General features: G+C 39.0%; 1 gene segment (V, D, J or C); it reads right to left on the bottom strand.

Annotated features, from left to right (window-relative positions):
* Positions 1-15,726: 15,726 nt before the first annotated feature.
* Positions 15,727-16,390, bottom strand: LOC136377121 (T cell receptor alpha variable 18-like). The segment is given in 2 exon segments: positions 15,727-16,124; positions 16,387-16,390. Coding segments are annotated over 2 exon segments (402 nt in total).
* Between the last annotated feature and the right edge of the window lie 5,128 nt (positions 16,391-21,518).

The following is a 21,518-nucleotide window of genomic DNA, read 5'->3' as shown; positions in this document are numbered from 1 at the left end:
TCCTGGCCAGGGCACACAGGAGAAGCGCCCATCTGCTTCTCCACCCCTCCCCCTCTCCTTCCTCTCTGTCTCTCTCTTCCCCTCCCGCAGCCAAGGATCCATTGGAGCAAAGATGGCCCGGGTGCTGGGGTTGGCTCCTTGGCCTCTGCCCCAGGCGCTAGAGTGGCTCTGGTCACAACAGAGCAATGCCCCGGAGGGGCAGAGCATCACTCCCTGGTGGGCAGAGTTGCCCCTGGTGGGCATGCCGGATGGATCCCGGTGGGGCGCGTGCGAGAGTCTGTCTGACTGTCTATCCCCATTTCCAGCTTCGGAAAAATACAAAAAAAAAAAAAAAAACTACTGGACCTGATAAGTCAATTTAGCAAGGCGGCAGAATATAAAATTAATATTCAGAAATCAGAGGCATTTTTATACACCAACAATGAACTGTCCAAAAGAGAAATTAAGAAAGCAATCATCTTCACTATTGCAACAAAATAAATAAATAAAGTATCTAGGAGTAAATTTAACCAAGGAGGTTAAAGACTTGTACTCGGAATATTATAAAACATTAATAAAAGAAATCAAGGAAGATACAAACAAGTGGAAGCATATACCATGTTCATGAATAGAAAGAATAAATATCATTAAAATGTCTATATTACCCAAAGTAATTTATAAATTCAATGCAATTCTTATTAAAATATCAATGGCATACTTCAAAGATATAAAACAAATATTCCAAAAATTTATATGGAACCAAAAAGAACACAAATAGCCTTAGCAATCTTGAATAAAAATGATAAAGTGGGTGGTATCACACTTCCTGATATCAAGTTATACTGCAAGGCCATTGTACTCAAAACAGCTTGGTACTGGCATCAAAACAGGCATATAAATCAATGGAACAGAACAAAGAACCCAGAAATAAACCCACATCTTTATGGACAATTGATATTTGACAAAGGAGGGAAGAGCAAACAAATGGAATAAAGACAGTCTCTTTAACAAATGGTATTGGGAAAATTGAATAGGTACTTGCAAAAAAATAAAACTAGACCACCAACTCACACCATTCACAAAAATAAACTCAAAATGGATAAAAGACTTCAATGTAAGTGTGAAACCACAAGCATCCTAGAAAAAAATATATATGCAATAAACTCTTCGACATCACTCGCAGCAATGTATTTTCTGATTTATCTCCACGGGCAAGTGAAATAAAAGACAGAATGAACAAATGGGACTATATCAAACTAAAAAGCTTCTGCACAGCTAAAGACAATATGAACAAAATTAAAAAACAAACCACACAATGGGAGAATATATTTGACAATACATCTGATAAAGAGTTAATAACCAAAATTTATAAAGAACTTGTAAAACTCAACACCAGGAAGGTAAACAATCCAATCAAAAAATGGACAAAAGAAATGAATAAACACTTCTCCAAAGAGGATATACAGATGGCCAATAGGTAGATGTAAAAATGCTGGACATCACTAATCATTAGAGAAATGCAAATTAAAACCACAATGAGGTATCACCTCACACCAGTCAGAATGACGCTCATTAACAAAACAACACAGAATAAGTGCTGGCCAGGATGTGGAGAAAAGGGAACCCTCCTGCACTGCTGGTGGGAATGCAGACTGTTGCATCCACTGTGGAAAACAGTATAGAGATTTCTCAGAAAAATTAAAAATGGAACTGCCTTTTGACCCAGCTATCTCACTTTTAGGAATATATCCTAAGAACTCCAAATCACTGATTCAAAAGAAGATATGCAACCCCATGTTTATGGCACCATTGTTCACAATAGCGAAGATCTGGAAACAGCCCAAGTGTCCGTCAGTGTATGAGTGGATTAAAAAACGGTGGTACATATACACAGTGCAAGACTACGTGGCCGTGAGAAAAAAGGAAATCTTACCTTTTGCGGCAACATGGATGAGCCTGGAGGCTATTATGCTAGTGAAATAAGTCAGGCAGAGAAAGAAAAATATCATATGACCTCACTCATGTGAGGAATCCGATGAACAATGTGAACTGAGGAATGGAATAGAGGCTGAGGCGCAATCAATGGGACCAGAGGGAAAGCAGGCAGAGGGAAAGGGGATGAGAGAATGGGATCAGAGAAGGGAAAGAGATTAGTCAAATTATATAAACATAACATAGCATTATGGAAAGCATGACAGCAAATTCTGGAGGGGAGGGGGGAAGGCGTCGAGGGGGAGAGGGCCAGGGGGATGTCGAGGGGAACACAGGGCTGGGGGGAGATATATTCAGTGGGACACTTCAATCTATGTAAACACAATAAATTAAAATCAATAAAAAAAATTTTTAAAAAGAAAAAGATTGTGAAATAAAATAAAAATAAAGCTGCTACTATCGATTATAAAAAAAAGGAGTGGTAAAGCAGACTTTAGAGCTCAAGTCCTCTCTCTGCCTTCTTGGGTTTGACACTTATAGTCATTTTAGTCCCTGTTTCTGTGTATTGTCTTCATAGCAACAGGCAGCACAAGCTCTTGCTTGTTCTGATATCAATAAGATCAGAAAGAGTATGTTGTGTTAGAACTGTAACTCATTCCCCACTGCCAGCTCAGCATGATGGAAGCTCTGCCCTGAGTAGATAAAGCCCAGAACACAGGGCTCCTTTTCTCCACAACTTCCAGTATAGGCTACAGAATCTTCCTGGGAAGCACTGATTGCCAACATTTCTCATCTCCTCCAGTGTTACTTTGCAGAAGCTTTATTGCAAGCAAGAGTAGCTGAGAGGTTTCGGGGTATTTTTTTTACTTCCTTTTCTCCACTCAGAGGGCAGAAGTTTTGCCCTATAAGCATGATAGACTGAGAATACTGGGCTTCTATTTCCATTACCCTAATTCACTCATAGAATGATGGTTCCAATCTGGGAAAGGCAAGCTAAGACCGGAAGCTGTTGGCTCCACCCAGCACACTGCTCATGAAGCTGACATGTCATTCTGAGACAAACAAGCTACTACTGTCTTTTCTCAGAGTTCCAGAACAGTGACAAAGTAAAAGATTGTGTCTAAGGAAAGAAGCAGCTATAAGAATAAAGAGCTCTCCCCTAGGGAGGACTTTATTTAGAATAAAGCTTTGACAGTTTCAAGTTAGGGGTGGTATTAGAAACAATGGATATTTTGGTGGTAAACAATTAAGAGGAGGCTGGAAGCTCCATGAGAACAATAAGCTAAATTATGTACAACTAGCTAGAAATTTAACAAAGAACAGTAAAAGAGATAACTAGGAAGAATTTTCTAGAGGTTAGAAATGTCTCAAAGATAAGTGTCAAAGACTAACTCCACAAAGGGGTTTAAGTGTAATTGAATCAGATTTTGGAGCAACTTATACCCCCAGAATGTTGTTAGAAGCCATAGAACAATCAGCTAGCACTTAGTAGAAGCAGATAGCTTAACACAGAGATAATGAAAAAAAGACTGTCAAAGAGAGCCTTGCTAACACTATCATACCAAGAAGTCTGGGAATGTACTCAACACTGTATACCCTTGCAATAACAACAACATAGGCTGCACACTGTGGGGGGGAAAAAAACTACATTGAAATAGTCAAACTGTTAAACAAATAACTAGGCTAACAATGACAAGACCTAGTGGGGAAGATATCCAATGTTGCTATGACATATGTGATAGCTTGAATAATGACCTTGAAAGATATCCAGGTCTGAATGCCTGGAATCTGAAAATGTGACTTTATTTGGCAAAAAAAAAAAAAGCACTTTGGATATATAATTAATGTAAGGATGTTGATATGAATTATCCTGGATTACCTGGGTATGTCCTAAATGTTATCACAAGTGTTTTTATAAAACAGGAGCAGAACAGAAAGGATACATGGTGATGGAAATAGGAAGTTGGAGTGAGTCAAGAAGAGGGTCATAGGCCAAGGAATCCATGTGGCCTTCAGAAGCTAGAGAAGGCAAGAAAATGGATTCTCCCTAGAGATTTTAGAAGGAATAAACCTTGCCAAGACCTTGATTATAGCCAATGAAGATGATTTCAGACTTCTTACATGCAAAACCATAAGAGAACAAATTGTTTTTGTTAAATAACCAAGTTTGTGATAATTTATTTCAACAGCTTTATTTGTTTGCTAAAATTGCTGAAGGAAATTTTCACAAATTAAGAAGCTTAAATAAGAGAAATTTATTGTCTCACAGTTCTTAAGACTAGAAGTACAAAATCAAGGTGTGAAAAATGGTTTCTTCTCAGAGCTCTGAGAATCTATTCCATTCCTCTCTCTCAGCTTCTGATGGTTTGGTGGCAATCTTTTGTGTTCCCTGGTTCTTAGAAGCATTACTTCAATCTCTGCTTTCTTCTTCATGGGTGTTGTTCCCCCTGTCTGTCTCTGTGTCCAGATTTTTTCTTTTTGTAAGGACATCAGGCATATTAGAGCCCATCCTAATGATAATTCTAACTTAACTAATTGCCTTTGCAATGAAGGGTTCAGATGTTAAACATAGCAGATAAAGGTTTATAAATAGTTTAAATACAGTTTTTAAAACTAAAGAAAACATGCATAAAGAAATAAAGAAAGTATGTTGATAGCATCTCCCTAAATAAAGAATATCTATAAAGAGGTAGAAATTGTTTGGGTATTTTGGGAGGGGGGGTATGTGTTTGTTTTTATATTTGTTTTGTTTTGTTTTATTTAGAAAATTAAATATAACAGGGTGACATTGATCAACAAGAGTACATAGACTTCAGGTAAACATCACTACATCATTTGAATAATAGATTATATTGTATGCCCATCACCCAAAGTCAGATCACTTTCTATCACCATATATTTGTCACTCTCTACTCCCCTCCACCCCTACCTGCTCCCCCATAACCCTCTCCCCCAGGTAATCACTTCAGTTTTGTCTATGTCCATGAGGCTCATTTTTATATCCCATCTATGTGTAAAATCATATGGTTCTTAGCTTTTTCTGATTTACTTATTTCATTTAGTGTAATGTTCTCAAGTTCCATCCATATTGAATTTTTTTTTTTTTCTTTCTTTCTTTCTTTTTTTTTTTTTTTTTTTTTTTTTTTTTTAAATAAATTTTTATTAATGGTAATGGGATGACATTAATAAATCAGGGTACATATATTCAAAGAAAACATGTCTAGGTTATTTTGTCATTAAATTATGTTGCATACCCCTCGCCCAAAGTCAGATTGTCCTTCGCCACCCTCTATCTAGTTCTCTGTGCCCCTCCCCCTCCCCCTAACTCTCCCCCTGTCCTCCCTCCCCCCACCCCTGGTAACCACCACACTCTTGTCCATGTCTCTTAGTCTCATTTTTATGTTCCACCAATGTATGGAATCATGTAGTTCTTGTTTTTTTCTGATTTACTTATTTCACTCCTTATAATGTTATCAAGATCCCACCATTTTGCTGTAAATGATCTGATGTCATCGTTTCTTATGGCTGAGTAGTATTCCATAGTGTATATGTGCCACATCTTCTTTATCCAGTCTTCTATTGAAGGGCTTTTTGGTTGTTTCCATGTCTTGGCCACTGTGAACAGTGCTGCAATGAACATGGGGCTACATGTGTCTTCACGTATCAATGTTTCTGAGTTTTGGGGGTATATACCCAGTAGAGGGATTGCTGGGTCATAAGGTAGTTCTATTTGCAGTTTTTTGAGGAACCACCATACTTTCCTCCATAATGGTTGTACTACCTTACAGTCCCACCAACAGTGAATGAGGGTTCCTTTTTCTCCACAGCCTCTCCAACATTTGCTATTACCCGTCTTGTTGATCATAGCTAATCTAACAGGTGTGAGGTGGTATCTCATTGTAGTTTTGATTTGCATTTCCCTAATAACTAAAGAAGCTGAGCATTTTTTCATATATCTGTTGGCCATTTGTATCTCTTCCTGGGAGAAGTGTCTATTCATGTCTTCTTCCCATTTTTTTATTGGATTGTTTGTTTGTTTGTTGTTGAGTTTTATGAGTTCTTTGTAAATTTTGGAAATTAGGCCCTTATCTGAGCTGTTGTTTGAAAATATCATTTCCCATTTAGTTGGCTGTCTGTTTATTTTGATATCAGTTTCTCTTGCTGAGCAAAAACTTTTTATTCTGATGTAGTCCCATTCATTTATCTTTGCCTTCACTTCTCTTGCCTTTGGAGTCAAGTTCATAAAATGTTCTTTAAAACCTAGGTCCATGAGTTTAGTACCTATGTCTTCTTCTATGTACTTTATTGTTTCAGGTCTTATATTTAGGTCTTTGATCCATTTTGAATTAATTTTAGTACACGGGGACAGGCTGTAGTCGAGTTTCATTCTTTTGCATGTGGCTTTCCAGTTTTCCCAACACCATTTGTTGAAGAGGCTTTCTTTTCTCCATTGTGTGTTGTTGGCCCCTTTATCAAAGATTATTTGACCATATATATGTGGTTTTATTTCTGGGCTTTCTATTCTGTTCCATTGGTCTGAGTGTCTATTTTTCTGCCAATACCATGCTGTTTTGATTATTGTGGCCCTATAATATAGTTTAAAGTCAGGTATTGTAATGCCCCCAGCTTCATTCTTTTTCCTTAGGATTGTTTTGGCTATTCGGGGTTTTTTATAGTTCCATATAAATCTGATGATTTTTTGTTCCATTTCTTTAAAAAATTTCATAGGAATTTTGATGGGAATTGCATTAAATTTGTATATTGCTTTGGGTAATATGGCCATTTTGATTATATTTATTCTTCCTATCCAAGAGCAAGGAATATTTTTCCATCTCATTGTATCTTTTTCGATTTCCCTTAACAATGCTTTGTAATTTTCATTATATAGGTCCTTTACATTCTTTGTTATGTTTATTCCTAGGTATTTTATTTTTTTTGTTGCAATCGTGAAGGGGATTATTTTTTTGAGTTCGTTTTCTAATATTTCATTGTTGGCATAGAGAAAGGCTATGGACTTCTGTATGTTAATTTTGTATCCTGCGACCTTACTGTATTGGTTTATTGTTTCTAATAATCTTTTTGTGGAGTCCTTCGGGTTTTCGATGTATAGGATCATATCATCAGCAAAAAGTGATACCTTTACTTCTTCTTTTCCAATATGGATGCCTTTTATTTCTTTGTCTTGTCTGATTGCTCTGGCCAGAACTTCTAGCACCACGTTAAATAAGAGTGGAGAGAGTGGACAACCCTGTCTTGTTCTGATTTAAGGGGGAAAGCCTTCAGTTTAGTGCCATTTAATATGATGTTAGCTGATGGTTTATCATATATGGCCTTTATCATGTTGAGATATTTTCCTTCTATACCCATTTTGTTGAGAGTCTTAAACATAAAATTGTGTTGTATTTTATCAAAAGCCTTTTCTGCATCTATTGATAAGATCATGTGGTTTTTGTTCTTTGTTTTGTTGATATGGTGTATTACGTTAACCGTTTTGCGTATGTTGAACCATCCTTGAGATTCTGGGATGAATCCCACTTGATCATGATGTATTATTTTTTTAATATGTTGTTGTATTCGGTTTGCCAGTATTTTGTTTAGAATTTTAGCATCTGTATTCATTAGAGATATTGGTCTGTAGTTTTCTTTCTTTGTGCCATCCTTGCCAGGTTTTGGTATGAGGGTTATGTTGGCCTCATAAAATGTGTTCGGAAGTATTGCTTCTTCTTCAATTTTTTGGAAGACTTTGAGTAGAATAGGAACCAAGTCTTCTTTGAATGTTTGATAGAATTCACTAGTATAACCGTCTGGGCCTGGACTTTTATTTTTGGGGAGGTTTTTAATAGTTTTTTCTATTTCCTCCCTGCTGATTGGTCTGTTTAGGCTTTCTGCTTCTTCATGACTCAGTCTAGGAAGGTTGTATTGTTCTAGGAATTTATCCATTTCTTCTAGATTGTTGTATTTGGTGGCATATAATTTTTCATAGTATTCTACAATAATTCTTTGTATATCTATGATGTCTGTGGTGATCTCTCCTCTTTCATTTTGGATTTTATTTATTTGAGTCCTGTGCCTTTTTTCCTTGGTGAGTCTTGCCAAGGGTTTGTCAATTTTGTTGACCTTTTCAAAGAACCAGCTCCTTGTTTTATTGATTTTTTCTATAGTTTTTCTGTTCTCTATTTCATTTATTTCTGCTCTGATTTTTATTATCTCCTTTCTTCGGCTGGTTTTGGGTTGTCTTTGTTCTTCTTTTTCTAGTTCCTTAAGGTGTGAAGTTAAGTGGTTTACTTCGGCTCTCTCTTGTTTGTTCATATAGGCCTGAAGTGATATGAACTTTCCTCTTATTACTGCTTTTGCTGCATCCCAGAGATTCTGATATGTCGTATTTTCATTTTCATTTGTCTGTATGTATCTTTTGATCTCTGCGCTTATTTCTTCTTTGACCCATTCATTTTTTAGAAGTATGTTGTTTAGTTTCCACATTTTTGTGGGTTTTTCCCCCTCTTTTTTGCCGTTGAATTCTAGTTTCAAGGCTTTATGATCAGAAAATATGCTTGGTACAATTTCAATTTTTCTAAATTTGCTGATATTGTCTTTGTGGCCCAACATATGGTCAATTCTTGAGAATGTTCCATGTACACTAGAGAAAAATGTATACTCTGTCGCTTTGGGATGAAGTGTCCTGTAGATGTCTATCATATCCAGGTGTTCTAGTATTTCGTTCAAGGCCACTATATCTTTATTGATTCTCTGTTTGGATGACCGATCTAGAGCCGTCAGCGGAGTATTGAGGTCTCCAAGTATGATTGTATTTTTGTTAGTTTTTGTTTTAAGGTCAATAAGTAGCTGTCTTATATATTTTGGTGCTCCTTGGTTTGGTGCATATATATTAAGGATTGTTATGTCTTCTTGATTCAGTGTCCCCTTAATCATTATGAAGTGACCATTTTTGTCTCTGAGTACTTTTTCTGTCTTGTAGTCAGCATTATCAGATATGAGTATTGCTACACCTGCTTTTTTTTGGGTGTTGTTTGCTTGGAGTATTGTTTTCCAGCCTTTCACTTTGAATTTGTTTTTATCCTTGTTGCTTAGATGTGTTTCTTGTAGGCAGCATATAGTTGGATTTTCTTTTTTAATCCATTCTGCTACTCTGTGTCTTTTTATTGGTAAGTTTAATCCATTTACATTTAGTGTAATTATTGACACTTGTGGGTTCCCTACTACCATTTTATATATTGCTTTCTGTTAGTTTTGTATCTAGTTTGATTCTTCTCTTTTGTTTTTCTATCATTTGTTTCTGTTTGTTTGTGTTCCATACTTCTTTCCTCTGTTGCTACCTTTTTTAAGTCATGTGTTTTTGTGGTGGTTTTTTCAAGGGTGGTTACCATTAAGTAATGAAAAGGGTACCTACCATATTCATTGTAGTACCCTATCTTATAAGTATTTCTGCACTTCATCGTCCTTTGCTACTGTTAATCTCCATTCTCTCCCCCCCTTTTTTTTTCCTTTGTTGTCACAGTTTAAGTTTGGTTTTATTGTGTTCTTGGTGGAGCTGTTACTTGTGGTGTTGTTTTCTTTTGTTCTTTGAATCTGGTTGGAAAACCCCCTTTAGTATTTCCTGGAGTGGGGGCTTTCTCGTGATAAATTCTCTCATCTTTTCTGTATTTGTGAATGTTTTTATATCTCCTTCATACTTGAAGGATAGCTTTGATGGGTATAGTATTCTTGGCTGAAAGTTCCTCTCTTTCAGGGCCTTAAATATTGGGGTCCACACTCTTCTAGCTTGTAGAGTTTCTGCTGAGAAATCTGATGATAATCTAATAGGCCTTCCTTTATATGTTGTACTCTTCTTTTCCCTGGCTGCCTTGAGAATTTTTTCTTTGTCATTGGTTTGTGTCATCTTTATTATGATGTGCCTTGGAGTGGGTTTGTTGGGGTTAAGAAAACTCGGTGTTCTGTTTGCTTCTTGAACTTGAGGCTTTAGTTCTTTCCACAGGCTTGGGAAGTTCTCGTCTATTATTTGTTTGAGTATATTCTCCATTCCATTTTCTTTCTCTTCTCCCTCTGATATACCTATTATTCTTATGTTATTCTTTCTGATGGAGTCAGATAATTCCTGTAGGGCTTTCTCGTTTTTTATTATTTTTGAGTCTCTTTCTTCTTCTCTCTGTTGTGCCTCAAGTTGTTTGTCTTCTATTTCACTAATCCTATCTTCAATCTGGGTTGTTCTGCTAGCTAAGCTTGTTACCTCGTTTTTCAGCTCGTGAATTGAGTTTTTCATTTCTGTTTGATTTGTTTTTATAGTTTCAATTTCCTTGGTAATATATTCTTTGTGTTCATTGAGTTGTTTTCTGATCTCCCTATATTGCCTTTCCATGTTTTCTTGTATATCTCTGAGTATTTTTAAGATTTCTATTTTAAATTCTCTGTCATTTAGCTCCAAGGCTTCCAATATGTTAAGTCTTTTCTCCATAGATTTTTCCACATCTATTTGTGTTACCTCTCTTTCTTTTGTATCCATAATATTCGATTTCCTCTTTCTTATTGGCATCTGCGGGTGGTCTTGTTGATAGCACTAATTAGAATTAATAAAGAGTAAAAAGTAAAAACAAAAACAAAAACAAAAAAAAAAACAAAAACAAAAAAAATAAATAAAACAAAGGGTAAAACACCCCACAAAAAAAAAAAAAAAGCAGTAATAATTTATTATTTCCCCCTTTTTTTTTTCTTTGTTCTCCTTCCCTCCTCTCCCCTCCTCAGGGAAATATCGTGCCTATAATGGAGGGCCTGGTTTGCGGTGAAGAGTTCAAGGGGGCAAAAAAAAATAAATAAATAAAATAAAAAAAAAAAAAAAAAAGGGAAGAAAATCTTAGACAAGCATAAGTTGATCTGCCTGCGGGTGACGGTCAACCAAGAGATATAATGAGAGGGATAAGAGGGAACCAGAAAAAAGGACAAAAAAAAAAAAAGGAATAATCAAGAAGAAAAAATAAAAATAATAAGTAAAAATACGTTGTATTAAGTGGAGCAAAGACCAAATACAATGGAGACCTTGGGTTGGGAGGACCCAAAATGCCACTAAAACAAACCAACCAGAAAAAAACAAAAACAAAACCGAAAAAGAAAAACAAAGCCAAAAAAAAAACCTTGAGTCCCAAATTAACTAATTTGTTCGTGATTGAGGATTAAATGGGAGGAAAGTAAAACGAGAAAAGAAAAAACGAATAGAAAGAAAAAAATAAGAAAAAGTGGAAAACGAAGGAAGAAATAAAAAAGGAAGAGAAAAAAACAAAATAAGGCAAAAAAAACAAAAGAGGAGAGAGTGAGAATTAAGTGTCCTGGAGTATAACCCCAAAGGAGGGTGAGGATGAAGGAGAGAAATAAAATGTAACACTTATGGGTAGTGTAGTTCAAGAAAAGGGAAGCATAAGATGGGCAGAGAATAGAAGGGCTGAGGTGGAGGAAATAAAGGCAATAAGATAGAAGGAACAAACAACAACAACTACAAAAAAAAAACAACAACCAACAAACAGTGGAACAAGCTGCAAAGTCTGTGGATTTTTCCTGATTTTGAGATGTCAACCTCTTCCTCCTTCTCCTCTCTCCCTCTTCCCGGTCGGCGACTCTGCACCCCAGGCCCTGCCCCTGCGCCACACCCAGGCAGGGACTTGCAGTTGATGGGGTTCTATGGCAATGTCACACAATTGGCTTTATTCTTGTTGGTAGTCAAGGCCTGCCGGCGTCTGCAGGGTCTAACGACGAGAGAGTTCGCCTTCGTGGATTCTCTCTCCCAGTCCCCCCCTCCTGAACCAGCAGCCTGGCGATCCAGCCCCAAGGCTGCCACTGCTTCTGCCTGGGGAGTAAGCGGCTCAAAGAGCTGGGAAATCCCCACTCTATCCCCACTCAGTGCAAGGCTCTGGGAAGGGCTCTGACAGTCAGGGCCTCCAGTGTAATCAGGCGGGGGTGGGAGTCAATTGTTGTCAAGGTGATTGTTCAACGCCTAGCATTCCGTTGGACCTCTCAACCCAGGCTTTCCACACTTTGTAGCCTGTTTTGGCCGGTAAAAAGAGGCACTAGTCTCTGCTTGCGACTAGTGTGGTATAGATCTTATTATCTGCCAAGTCCTTCTTGTTAGCGTTTATCCCTAAATATGGAGGCTCTATCAATCAGAAGTTGCCCCCGCCCCTTTAGCGAGAGGCACCAAAAAATATCACGCCTCTTGTCTTGGGTCGGTGAACTGAGAGAGATCTTATCAATTAGAACCGAGGGTGCGCAGATTTCACGGGTTAAGTTAATTTTAGTAATTGGGTCGCAGCTGTGCTCCCGAAGGTATTTCAGGCTGCCTGCGTGCGCCCCTCCCCCAACGCTTGATTGTTAGCTTGAATGGCTGGGTGAGGTGCCCCGCCCGCGGAGAGAATCTCCCAAGTAGGGAATACCGCCCTGGGGCCTCTCCTGCTTCCCGTGCGCGGGCCGCTGGGAACGTTAGCGGTGCTCGGTCTGCAATGCTCGGTCTGCAATCAGACCGGGAGCGCGCCAGCGGCTGTTTGCCGCTGGCTCTGCAACCGACCCACCGCTCGCGGCGGCAGCGGCGGCGGTGGCGGCGGCGGCGGCGCGGCGGCGGTTTCCGAGTGTGGGATGACTTACCACCGGCGCACTTTCTGGCGGCTTGAATGAACGTCCCTGCGGTAGCTTCCTCCACACCCTCGTCTCTCAGATTCGAGTGATAACAGTCCTTTTGCTTTCAGTTTGCTCCGAAGATAAATTTTCCTGTTTCTAGTTGATAAATTTGTTGTGATTTTGGGGAGATCTGTCGGACGCGCTGCTCACGGCGCCATTTCCGTGACGTCCAAAGATCCATATTGAATTTAAAAAGATGAGAGAGGTCTACAAGAATTGTCTGACTACATGAGAAAGAACAATAAAAGAATAATGGGTATATCAGAAGAGGAAGGGAGGGAGAAGGAAATAAAGAGCCTATTCAAACAAATAAATGATGGGCCTGAATAGGTGGTGACACAGTGGATACAGTATCTTCCTGGGATGCAGAGGACCCAGGTTCAAAATGCCAAGATCACCAACTTGAGCGCGGACTCACCAGCTTGAGCATGGGGTCACTGGCTTGAGTGTGGAATCATAAACATTACCCAGTGGTCACTGTCTTGAGCCCAAATATTGCTGGCTTGAAGCCCAAGGTCACTGGTTTGAGCTCAAGGTCGCTGGTTTGAGCAAGAGGTCACTGGCTCAGCTGGAGCCCTCGTCCAGGCACATATGAGAAAGCAGTCAATGAATAATTAAGGTGGCACAATGAAGAATTGATGCTTCTCCTCTCTTTCTGTCTGTCTGTCCCTATCTGTCACTCTTTCCGTCTTTCTTTGTCTCTCTCACTAAATTAAATAAATACATACATACATAAATAAATAAAGATGAGAACTTCCCAAGCCTATGGAGTTTTAGCATTTATTGAAAAGCAGATCAGCTGGAGACAAAGGATCTTTACTTTTGTCTCATTGAAAATGTATTTATTGGCCCACTGAGCTGTTTGGCTCAGTGGTAGAGCATCAGCCCCGTATGTGGATGCCCCGGGTTCGATTCCCAGTCAGGGCAAACAGGAGAAGCCACCATCTGCTTCTCCACCCCTCCCCCTCTCTTCCCCTACAGCAGGAGTAGGGCACAAAAACAGAGAGGGAGGCATCCAATATCGGAACAACTACATCCCAACAGCAGAGAGCAAAGGAGGAAGTACTTGATCTTTCTGTCTTCCCACCTACAGATCTCTTGTCATTTTTTATCAGTGCCTGAATACAGTAAGATGCCATTCACAGAGTCTGACTACCAGGACATAGAACAGGATAGACAGATGGGGAGGAAGCCTAGATTAGGGGGAAAGGGAAAACTAAAAATAACAGCAAAGGAGGTAAGGAGGGAATGAATGCTTGCTATCTTTGCTCCTTCCTCAAAGAATTCCTCAATTTACAGCTCAGCTGGAGTCATAAAGTCAGTAAAAACAATTCAAAATAATTCTTCATTGTTTCTTATTAGAACTGAAAGTTTATTCTAGGGTTTGAAATTTGAGCAATGTTCAGATGACTCTTGTTTTCCTGCATAGTGTTATTATCATTCAACTGAAATCCAGAAATATGGGATTACCTTATTCATCTGGCTCCCTAGTTAATAATAGACAGTGTATAGCTTTCCTTTATGAACTGAATTGCATCTTCCTAAAATTCTTATGCTAAATCCCTAACCCTTATTGTGACTATACTTATAGATAGAGTCTTTAAAGAGGTAATTAAAGTTAGGTGAGATCATTCAGAAGAGGCCCTAATCCAATAGAACTGGTGACCCCATAAGAAGAGAAAAAGACTCTAAATATTTCTCTTTCTTTCCTTCTGTATAGAGCAGTGGTCGGCAAAGTCATTAGTCAACAGAGCCAAATATCAACAGAACAATGATTGAAATTTCTTTTGAGAGCCAAATTTTAACTTAAACTATATAGGTAGGTACATTTCTTATTGAGGTAGTGCCTGCACTTGGTATTTTATAGAAGAGCCACACTCAAGGGGCCAAAGAGCCGCATGTGGCTCACGAGCAGTGGTTTGCCAACCACTGATAGAAAAAGGCCATTTGAAGACACTGCAAGAAGGCAGCTTATCTTTGAATCAAGAATAAATACTCAGCAGAAACCAGCCCCACTGGCACTTTGCTCTTGGACTTCCAGCCTCTAAAACTATAAGAGAATACCTTTCTGTTGTCTGTGGCATCTTGTTATGGCAGGCCGAGCTCACTAATCTACTTTCTTGTTCTCTATACTCTTTATATTTGCTACTCGACGAATGTGAATCCTTCTTGTGGGAAGCACACATGGTCTTTGCATACAGATCTTTTTTATTTGACAGGGACATATACAATAGTATTACAATATTCTAATCTAAATATTTTAGTTTAAAGAGCTGAGATGGGCCAAAATACTAGCCTCCTTTCACATTAATTATCTTAGAACCTATAAGCCCAAACATAAGTGACTGTTCACATCATCCTCAAAAACTTAAGATCTGGGTGATGGCAGATGAGACTGAACATGCAGAGTCAGAATGCCCTGGACACAACCTTTCCTGACTGGCTGCCTCTCATCTAGTGTGTAGTGTGGACCGCAGGAGGGAACTGCTTGGTATCCTGACCTGCGAGTCCCTCCACAACAGCATTTCCTGAGCACCTTTATGGAGTGAAGAGTTACTGCAGAGTTGAGTTGGATACTCTGGAGCAAGGATTGAACCAGAGAAGGGCATGCCTGTCTTAGTTGTAGAGACTTATGCAGAACACTAAAGATCAAGAATCTAAATCCCTCCTTTGGTTCATGAATGTTTGCATGAAAAGCACAAAGATTCCTGGGGCTTTTACATAATTAAATAGTTACCTAAGCCCTGCCTGGATAGCTCACATGGTTGGAACATTATCTGAAAGTGAAGAGGTTGCCAGTTTGATCCCCAGTCAGGGCACATACAGAAACAGTTCATTGTTCTTGTCTCTCTGTATCTTTCTCCCTCCCTCTCACTAAAAATAAAATAAAATAATAATAATAAATAGTCAAAATATCTTGGTAGACAGTAATCCATTATAGAGTTTTCCTGGAAATGCTTTTTATGAGAGGTCTGGAGTATGAAGAAGAAAAAAGCATTTCTGGCTGAGCACTTCTATGATCAAACCTAAGTTTCTCTTTAACACTGATATTCACCTATTTCTCCCTGCAGAGCAATTCCCAATCTCTTAGGTTTTTAGAAATTACCTGAGCTGGGTAGGAACTCATAAACTCACTACTACTTAGGGAGAGAATATAGCTCTTCCTCCCAGGCTGCCACAACCAGGCCCCATCTGCACTCCTCTGGGTTTGTGCTCAGCTCCCCCTTCAGCCTCCTTCACTGTGTCACCTAGAGCACAGTAGTACACAGCCGAGTCTGACGTTTGCAGTGACGATTTCTGCAGGTGGAAGGAGCTTTCACTCTTCAGAAGCTCGGCCTGAAACCCTTGATGCTCTGTCCTCTGGTTTTCTGTTGAGCTCTTCAGGAGGAGCTGGGGAGCGTTATTGAGATACTGGACATACCAGAAGAGGAAAGGACTTGAATAAATGGTCTGGTAAGTGCAGTTCAGGATCATAGATGCTCCCTCAGGGAAGGTAACAGGGCCTTCTATCTGCGTCACTGAGTCTCCATTAGTCCCTCCTAAAAAATAATTACATTGTTACATTAGAAATGTATAGGAAGAGAGTTTTCAGTCAGAGAATAAAACCAAAACTTTTCTATGATTATAGGAAAATAAAAGATCATTAACATTTAGGAAAAAAAGTTACCAAATATTAAGAAGATCACAAGAACTGAGCAGATGGCAGAAAGCATGTTGGCAGAAGAAAATGATCTTTGGTCCCTGGAATACACCAAAAACAATAGGGCCAGTCTCCAGCAGGTTCTTATAGAAACTCCTCACCCATGACTAAGAGCCCCTTTCTGCACAACAGTCTGTTTTGTGGCTGCAGAGGTACCTGAGTCAAACCACCACCTAAATAGAAATGTAAACCACATCTGAAGGAAGCATCGCCCTCTGGTGTTTCTCTCACAAATTGCACCACATTATGTCTTCGAACCCACCCTAATAAGAGCTTAGTAGACACAAGAGAATAGGAGAGAACTCTAAGAAAAGAATACCGAACACTTGCTCTATAATGTCATTAGTATTCTTGGGGAAATATTTAATTATTACTTCTATCATTTCCTGCGTGATACAAAGATCTATAGCTTCCCAAATAACCCCAGGCACAACTTTTAAGTGGCATAGTCTGAGATCTCTCTCATGGTTCTCATGAGTCAGAGAAGGACCCCTCTGTTTAAAAAGTGCTCTTTACTCTCCTCCAGTCTTTTACCTGAATTAGTTCTGTTCAGGCTTCCCACCCCCGCCCCCGGCTCAGTGCCTCAGAGGGAACATCATCTAAAGCAGGTCTTCTCAAATAATCTGTTGTTGAATAACCAGTTTTTTCCCAATCCGTTAGGCATTAATACATTTATAAATTACAAATAAGATAAATTGTTGTGGCTTCTGTTTTACTAACAAAAGTACAGTGTTATAAGAATTGACCTTCCAACCAGAAGACTGGGCAAAATAAATGAAATGATAATTTTTAGGCACTGGACTACAGGTAACTCAGAGATAAGGAAAACAAATGAGATGCGCCCTAGCATTGCCCATCTTGCTTCCTGGAGACAGTTTCTAGGCACCAATGCAGGGAAGACTTACCAAAAATAACCCAGCTGTCCTACTGTGTTTAGATGAAAGAGAAGTTTGGGGATCCCGAAGCACCTAGAATTTGTGGACCAGTGCACCAGAGAGGAGGGATTTGCAAAGGAAGAACTGCAAGTGTCATTTTGAAACTTTGAGTATTGATCTGCACACACAAGAGGGGACACTCACTGAGTTTGGTGTCTCATCCTTGAAAGGGTCTCCTTAGGAGTTCCTGGACCATACTTGCATAGCAGCAGCCTTAGGAAGGACAGGTCACCTTCTTTAAGTAATCTTGTTCTTGAAACACCATTTTTTTACTTTTATCACATCATTGTTTTAATTTAATTAAGTATTAGCTTTTAGTAAGCCAAGTTTAGATGCTTAGTATTATTAGTCCATTCTTTAAATGATAAATACTCACCTGAGGTAGATTCTGTCACCAAATATATATTAACTTTGTTTTAATTCTTACTAATATTAGACTCTTGAATAGAATTATCATCCTGGAAAGGTGTTTTGGCTAAGCAGGTCACCTGGAGGCTCTGACGCTATTGTGCATGTTCAGGAACCCCCAAGCATGGGTGTTCTTTCTGGTAATGCACAGAGGTATCTACAATGTGTGAAGTTCTGTAAAAAAAATACATAAACCCCGGCTCTGGCCAGTTGGCTCAGCGATAGAGTGTCAGTCCAAAGTGTGAAAGTCCCAGGTTCAATTCCCAGCCAGGGCACACAGGAGAAGCGCCCATCTGCTTCTCCACCCTTCTCCCTCTCCTTTCTCTTTGACTCTCTCTTCCCCTCCTGCAGCCAAGGCTCCATTGGAGCAAAGTTGGCCCAGGTACTGAGGATGGCTCCATGGCCTCCACCTCAGGTGCTAGAATGGCTTCAGTTGCAATGGAGTAACGGCCCAGATGGGCAGACCATCGCCCCCTAGTGGGCATACCAGGTGGATCCTGGTTGGGCACATGTGGGAGTCTGTTTCTCTGCCTCCCCACTTCTCACTTCAGAAAAATACAAAAACAAAATAATAATACATAAACCCAAACAAGATATGATTCTTAGGTCACTTTTAGCCAAGTGAGGAGCTGACAAGTAAAACAGACCCTACTCCTAGTCCTGCTGATATTCCCACTAGCCCGGGCCCAGGCCTGTGAAACAAGAGATTAGACTGGAAGTAGGGAGAGCTGATACAGTTATCAGGAGGAGAATAATCCTGCCTGAACATCTTATCTCCAGTGTTAGATTTATTTTTGTTCTTTCATCCCCCTCTCCCTTTCTTATGCCTGTTTATCAACATGGTTAACCTCCCAGGCTCAGGTCTCTAACACCTGGTGGGTAGGAGTCCAGCACATGAGTGAAGAGGCAGCATTTGTCTTCAGGTTTGGAAGACCTGACACACAGCTGGTGCTTCTTTACTTCCTTCTCCTCGTTTCATCACATTAGTTCTCTGATGAGCTTCCAGAAGGATTTAGTACTGTCTATCCCTTGGAATAAACAAAATTAAGTTTCAAATTAACATATCTTAATTTTTTTTAAGTTTCAGAATAAAAACATTCTCCATTTTGCCTGAAAGTTAAATTATTTGAGGAAAGGTCTCTGGAATTTGATTAATTTGAAACTCATTTAATTGTGATTAAATTGTAGTTCTTGAAGCCTATTGCCACTACTTCTGATGGCCTCCTTTGAATTTTCTTTCAGTTTAGAGCCTAGGGTATGGAGGTAAAACTCAGGCTGCCCTGACCCTAGAAGGGTTGTTTTCACCTCTCTGCTCCTCATAACTAAGTAGTGTGGAGATGCAGTGATGGGTTTCTTCCAACAATTCAGCATTTGTTAGAAGTCCCATGGAGCAGAAGCGGTATGCCTTGTCAGTCCTCAAGTTGAGTGGGGACAATGTTGACATAAAAACTCAAATATACAGAGTCCCCAAAGTGCTTTGTTCAATGCTGTGAGGAACATAAAAATGTAAACACATTTTAAAAATGTATAACCTATTTGGACAGATAGGATAAAACCCAGAGCCAGGTAATTCAGTATAGAGTGCTCAGATGAGAATGGACTCTACCCTTGACTAAACACCCTCATTCAAGTCAGTTCCTCTCACTGAAATTTAGTTTTTCCTTTTCTTAATCTATAAAATTAGATTAATTCTCTGTACCTTGACATGCTCACAATGTTATTAAGAGGAGCAAATGAGAAAATGCTTACGGAACTGCACTGTAAAATACATGGAGCCCCTAAAACATTTAAAAATATATAGGGTAATTTACCTAGTCAAGGGAATGAAGTGGCCCTGCCTGCCCCTGCGAACACTTTCATGTTAAACATCAGCCCTCTGGTCTTCCTGTGTCAGTACCTGGGGCTTGTCAGGAGAGCGACTTGGGTGTTCAGCTGCAAATAGGGATATTTACTAGACCCTCTGTTGCGGTGACTTTTCAAGCAGTGTCAAGATGTCCTCTGCCTCTTCAGTAAAGTGGTCCTGTTCTTGAAAAACATTTCAAAGAGCAGCTTGGTGCAATAAAAAGAATACAAGATTGAAAATCTGACGTAGACCCTAGAACCAACTCTGCCTTTTATATTAATAATGGTCATGAATTGAGTCCCTACTATTTCAAGACGCCATGCTATGTACCTGTGCTAAATGTTATATAGGTGTAATTTTTAAATTATATATATAAATATATAAAAGTACATATATATAATTTTAAATTATATATGTATATAAAAATATTAAATTTCTATATGTAATTTTATATAAAAATATTATAATTATTATATATTATTATTAAATATTATAACTACATATATTTTTTGTTTAATAGTAATTTTTTTAAATCAATTAAAGGCACTTTATTACAAGTACATTAAAGCATTTGACATGATAATGAATTCATAAATGGAAGAATGATTCTGAATATTTAACAATGCATCAGTGAAGTCACTTATTTGGACTAAAAATAATTAGATCATTCTCCCATCTCAATGAAACCAAGAAATGATTAGGTCTTTTTGTTGCCCATGCAGGTTCACATTTGATTCGGACAGACGGTAATGAAATAATGGAGCCAAGAACGGGTGGACCATCATCTTTAATTCTAGCTTGCACCCGGCAGGCAAGAAATACACACAGTGGGAAAACACTTCCCTTTCCATTCAGAGCTCCCAAAGCCACTGACTTATCCAATTTCCTAGAATCAAAGTTTCTACCTCACCAGTCTTATTCACCTCTGTTCCCCATCTCCCTCTCTCTGCACAAACTCTGCACAAACTGGCTTCTCCTTCAGCACTCAGCCATCTTGGCTTCTTCTCCTCTCCTCCACGTGGCCTTTTTTCGTTCTCCCCTCTAATGCTAATCTCAGGAACCGAGAGAGCAAGCTCCTGGTCTGCCCCACTTTATAGTGTAGAAATTAAAAACTTTAATCCAATATACAAACAAGAAAGTCTCTGATACAAAGTCACTTATCTGAAGCATAATGGGATTCCTCATGAGAGTACACCACCCAACATCATGCAATCAGTCAAGGATGTGGGGAAAAGCTTAATCTTAAAACTAAGCCTTAGGCTATAACCACCCTGCCTGATTACAGCCTGTCCCCCACACCCAATGCAAACTATAAGCGAGCAAACATATATCATATTTAAAAACTTATTTGACCAACAATATGCCTCCTTTTCTCCCAAGAGAATCAATATGAAAAGTAATCATGAGGTTTTAACTTTCTAACAGGAAGGCAAATCTTTTAGTCTCAGTTTGTTTCTTCTTTGCATGGAATCCAGTAATATTTACATGAGAAATATTTTGTTGATAATAAATTTTTTCAATGGAGGATAGACAGATAACTTTATTAGAGGAAAATAAAATTTATTAAAATCCGGTGGAGCACGAAAAGCTAGAAAGCTCCAAAGACACATGCTCCCCCAAAGTTGATTTTCTTACAAGTGATATATCTTTTACAGAATACAGGTTTTTAGATAATGGGCTCATGATCCTTTTGTCTAGAGGTATGCATCACTCACATGACTCCAGGATGGGAGGGTGAGTCAGAGGATGTGTTGGAATTTTTAATTAAGGTATGTAAACATTGTCTCTTAAAGGCTTTTAAGAAAAGAGAAGAGGAAGGGTTTTCAGATAAGTTCCATCTTCTTTGCTCTGTGTAGCAAGTGGCACCAGTCCTTTCAGACAACTATAGGAAGGAGTGGAACTATGACTAGCTGACTCAGTTGCCCCTGCAGGCTCCTCTCCCTTGCATTCTTCTCATTTCTTCCTCAGGGAGGAGGGGAAAGGGGCCTGACTTTTCCTCTCTTAGTATAAACAAAAATTTAGAATATTCAACTCAATACATGTATTT

This window comes from Saccopteryx leptura, chromosome 6, assembly GCF_036850995.1.
Source record: "Saccopteryx leptura isolate mSacLep1 chromosome 6, mSacLep1_pri_phased_curated, whole genome shotgun sequence".
Taxonomy (NCBI): Eukaryota; Metazoa; Chordata; class Mammalia; order Chiroptera; family Emballonuridae; genus Saccopteryx; species Saccopteryx leptura.
Note: the sequence above shows the minus strand (reverse complement) of the source record. Positions and strands in the feature narration are given on the sequence as shown.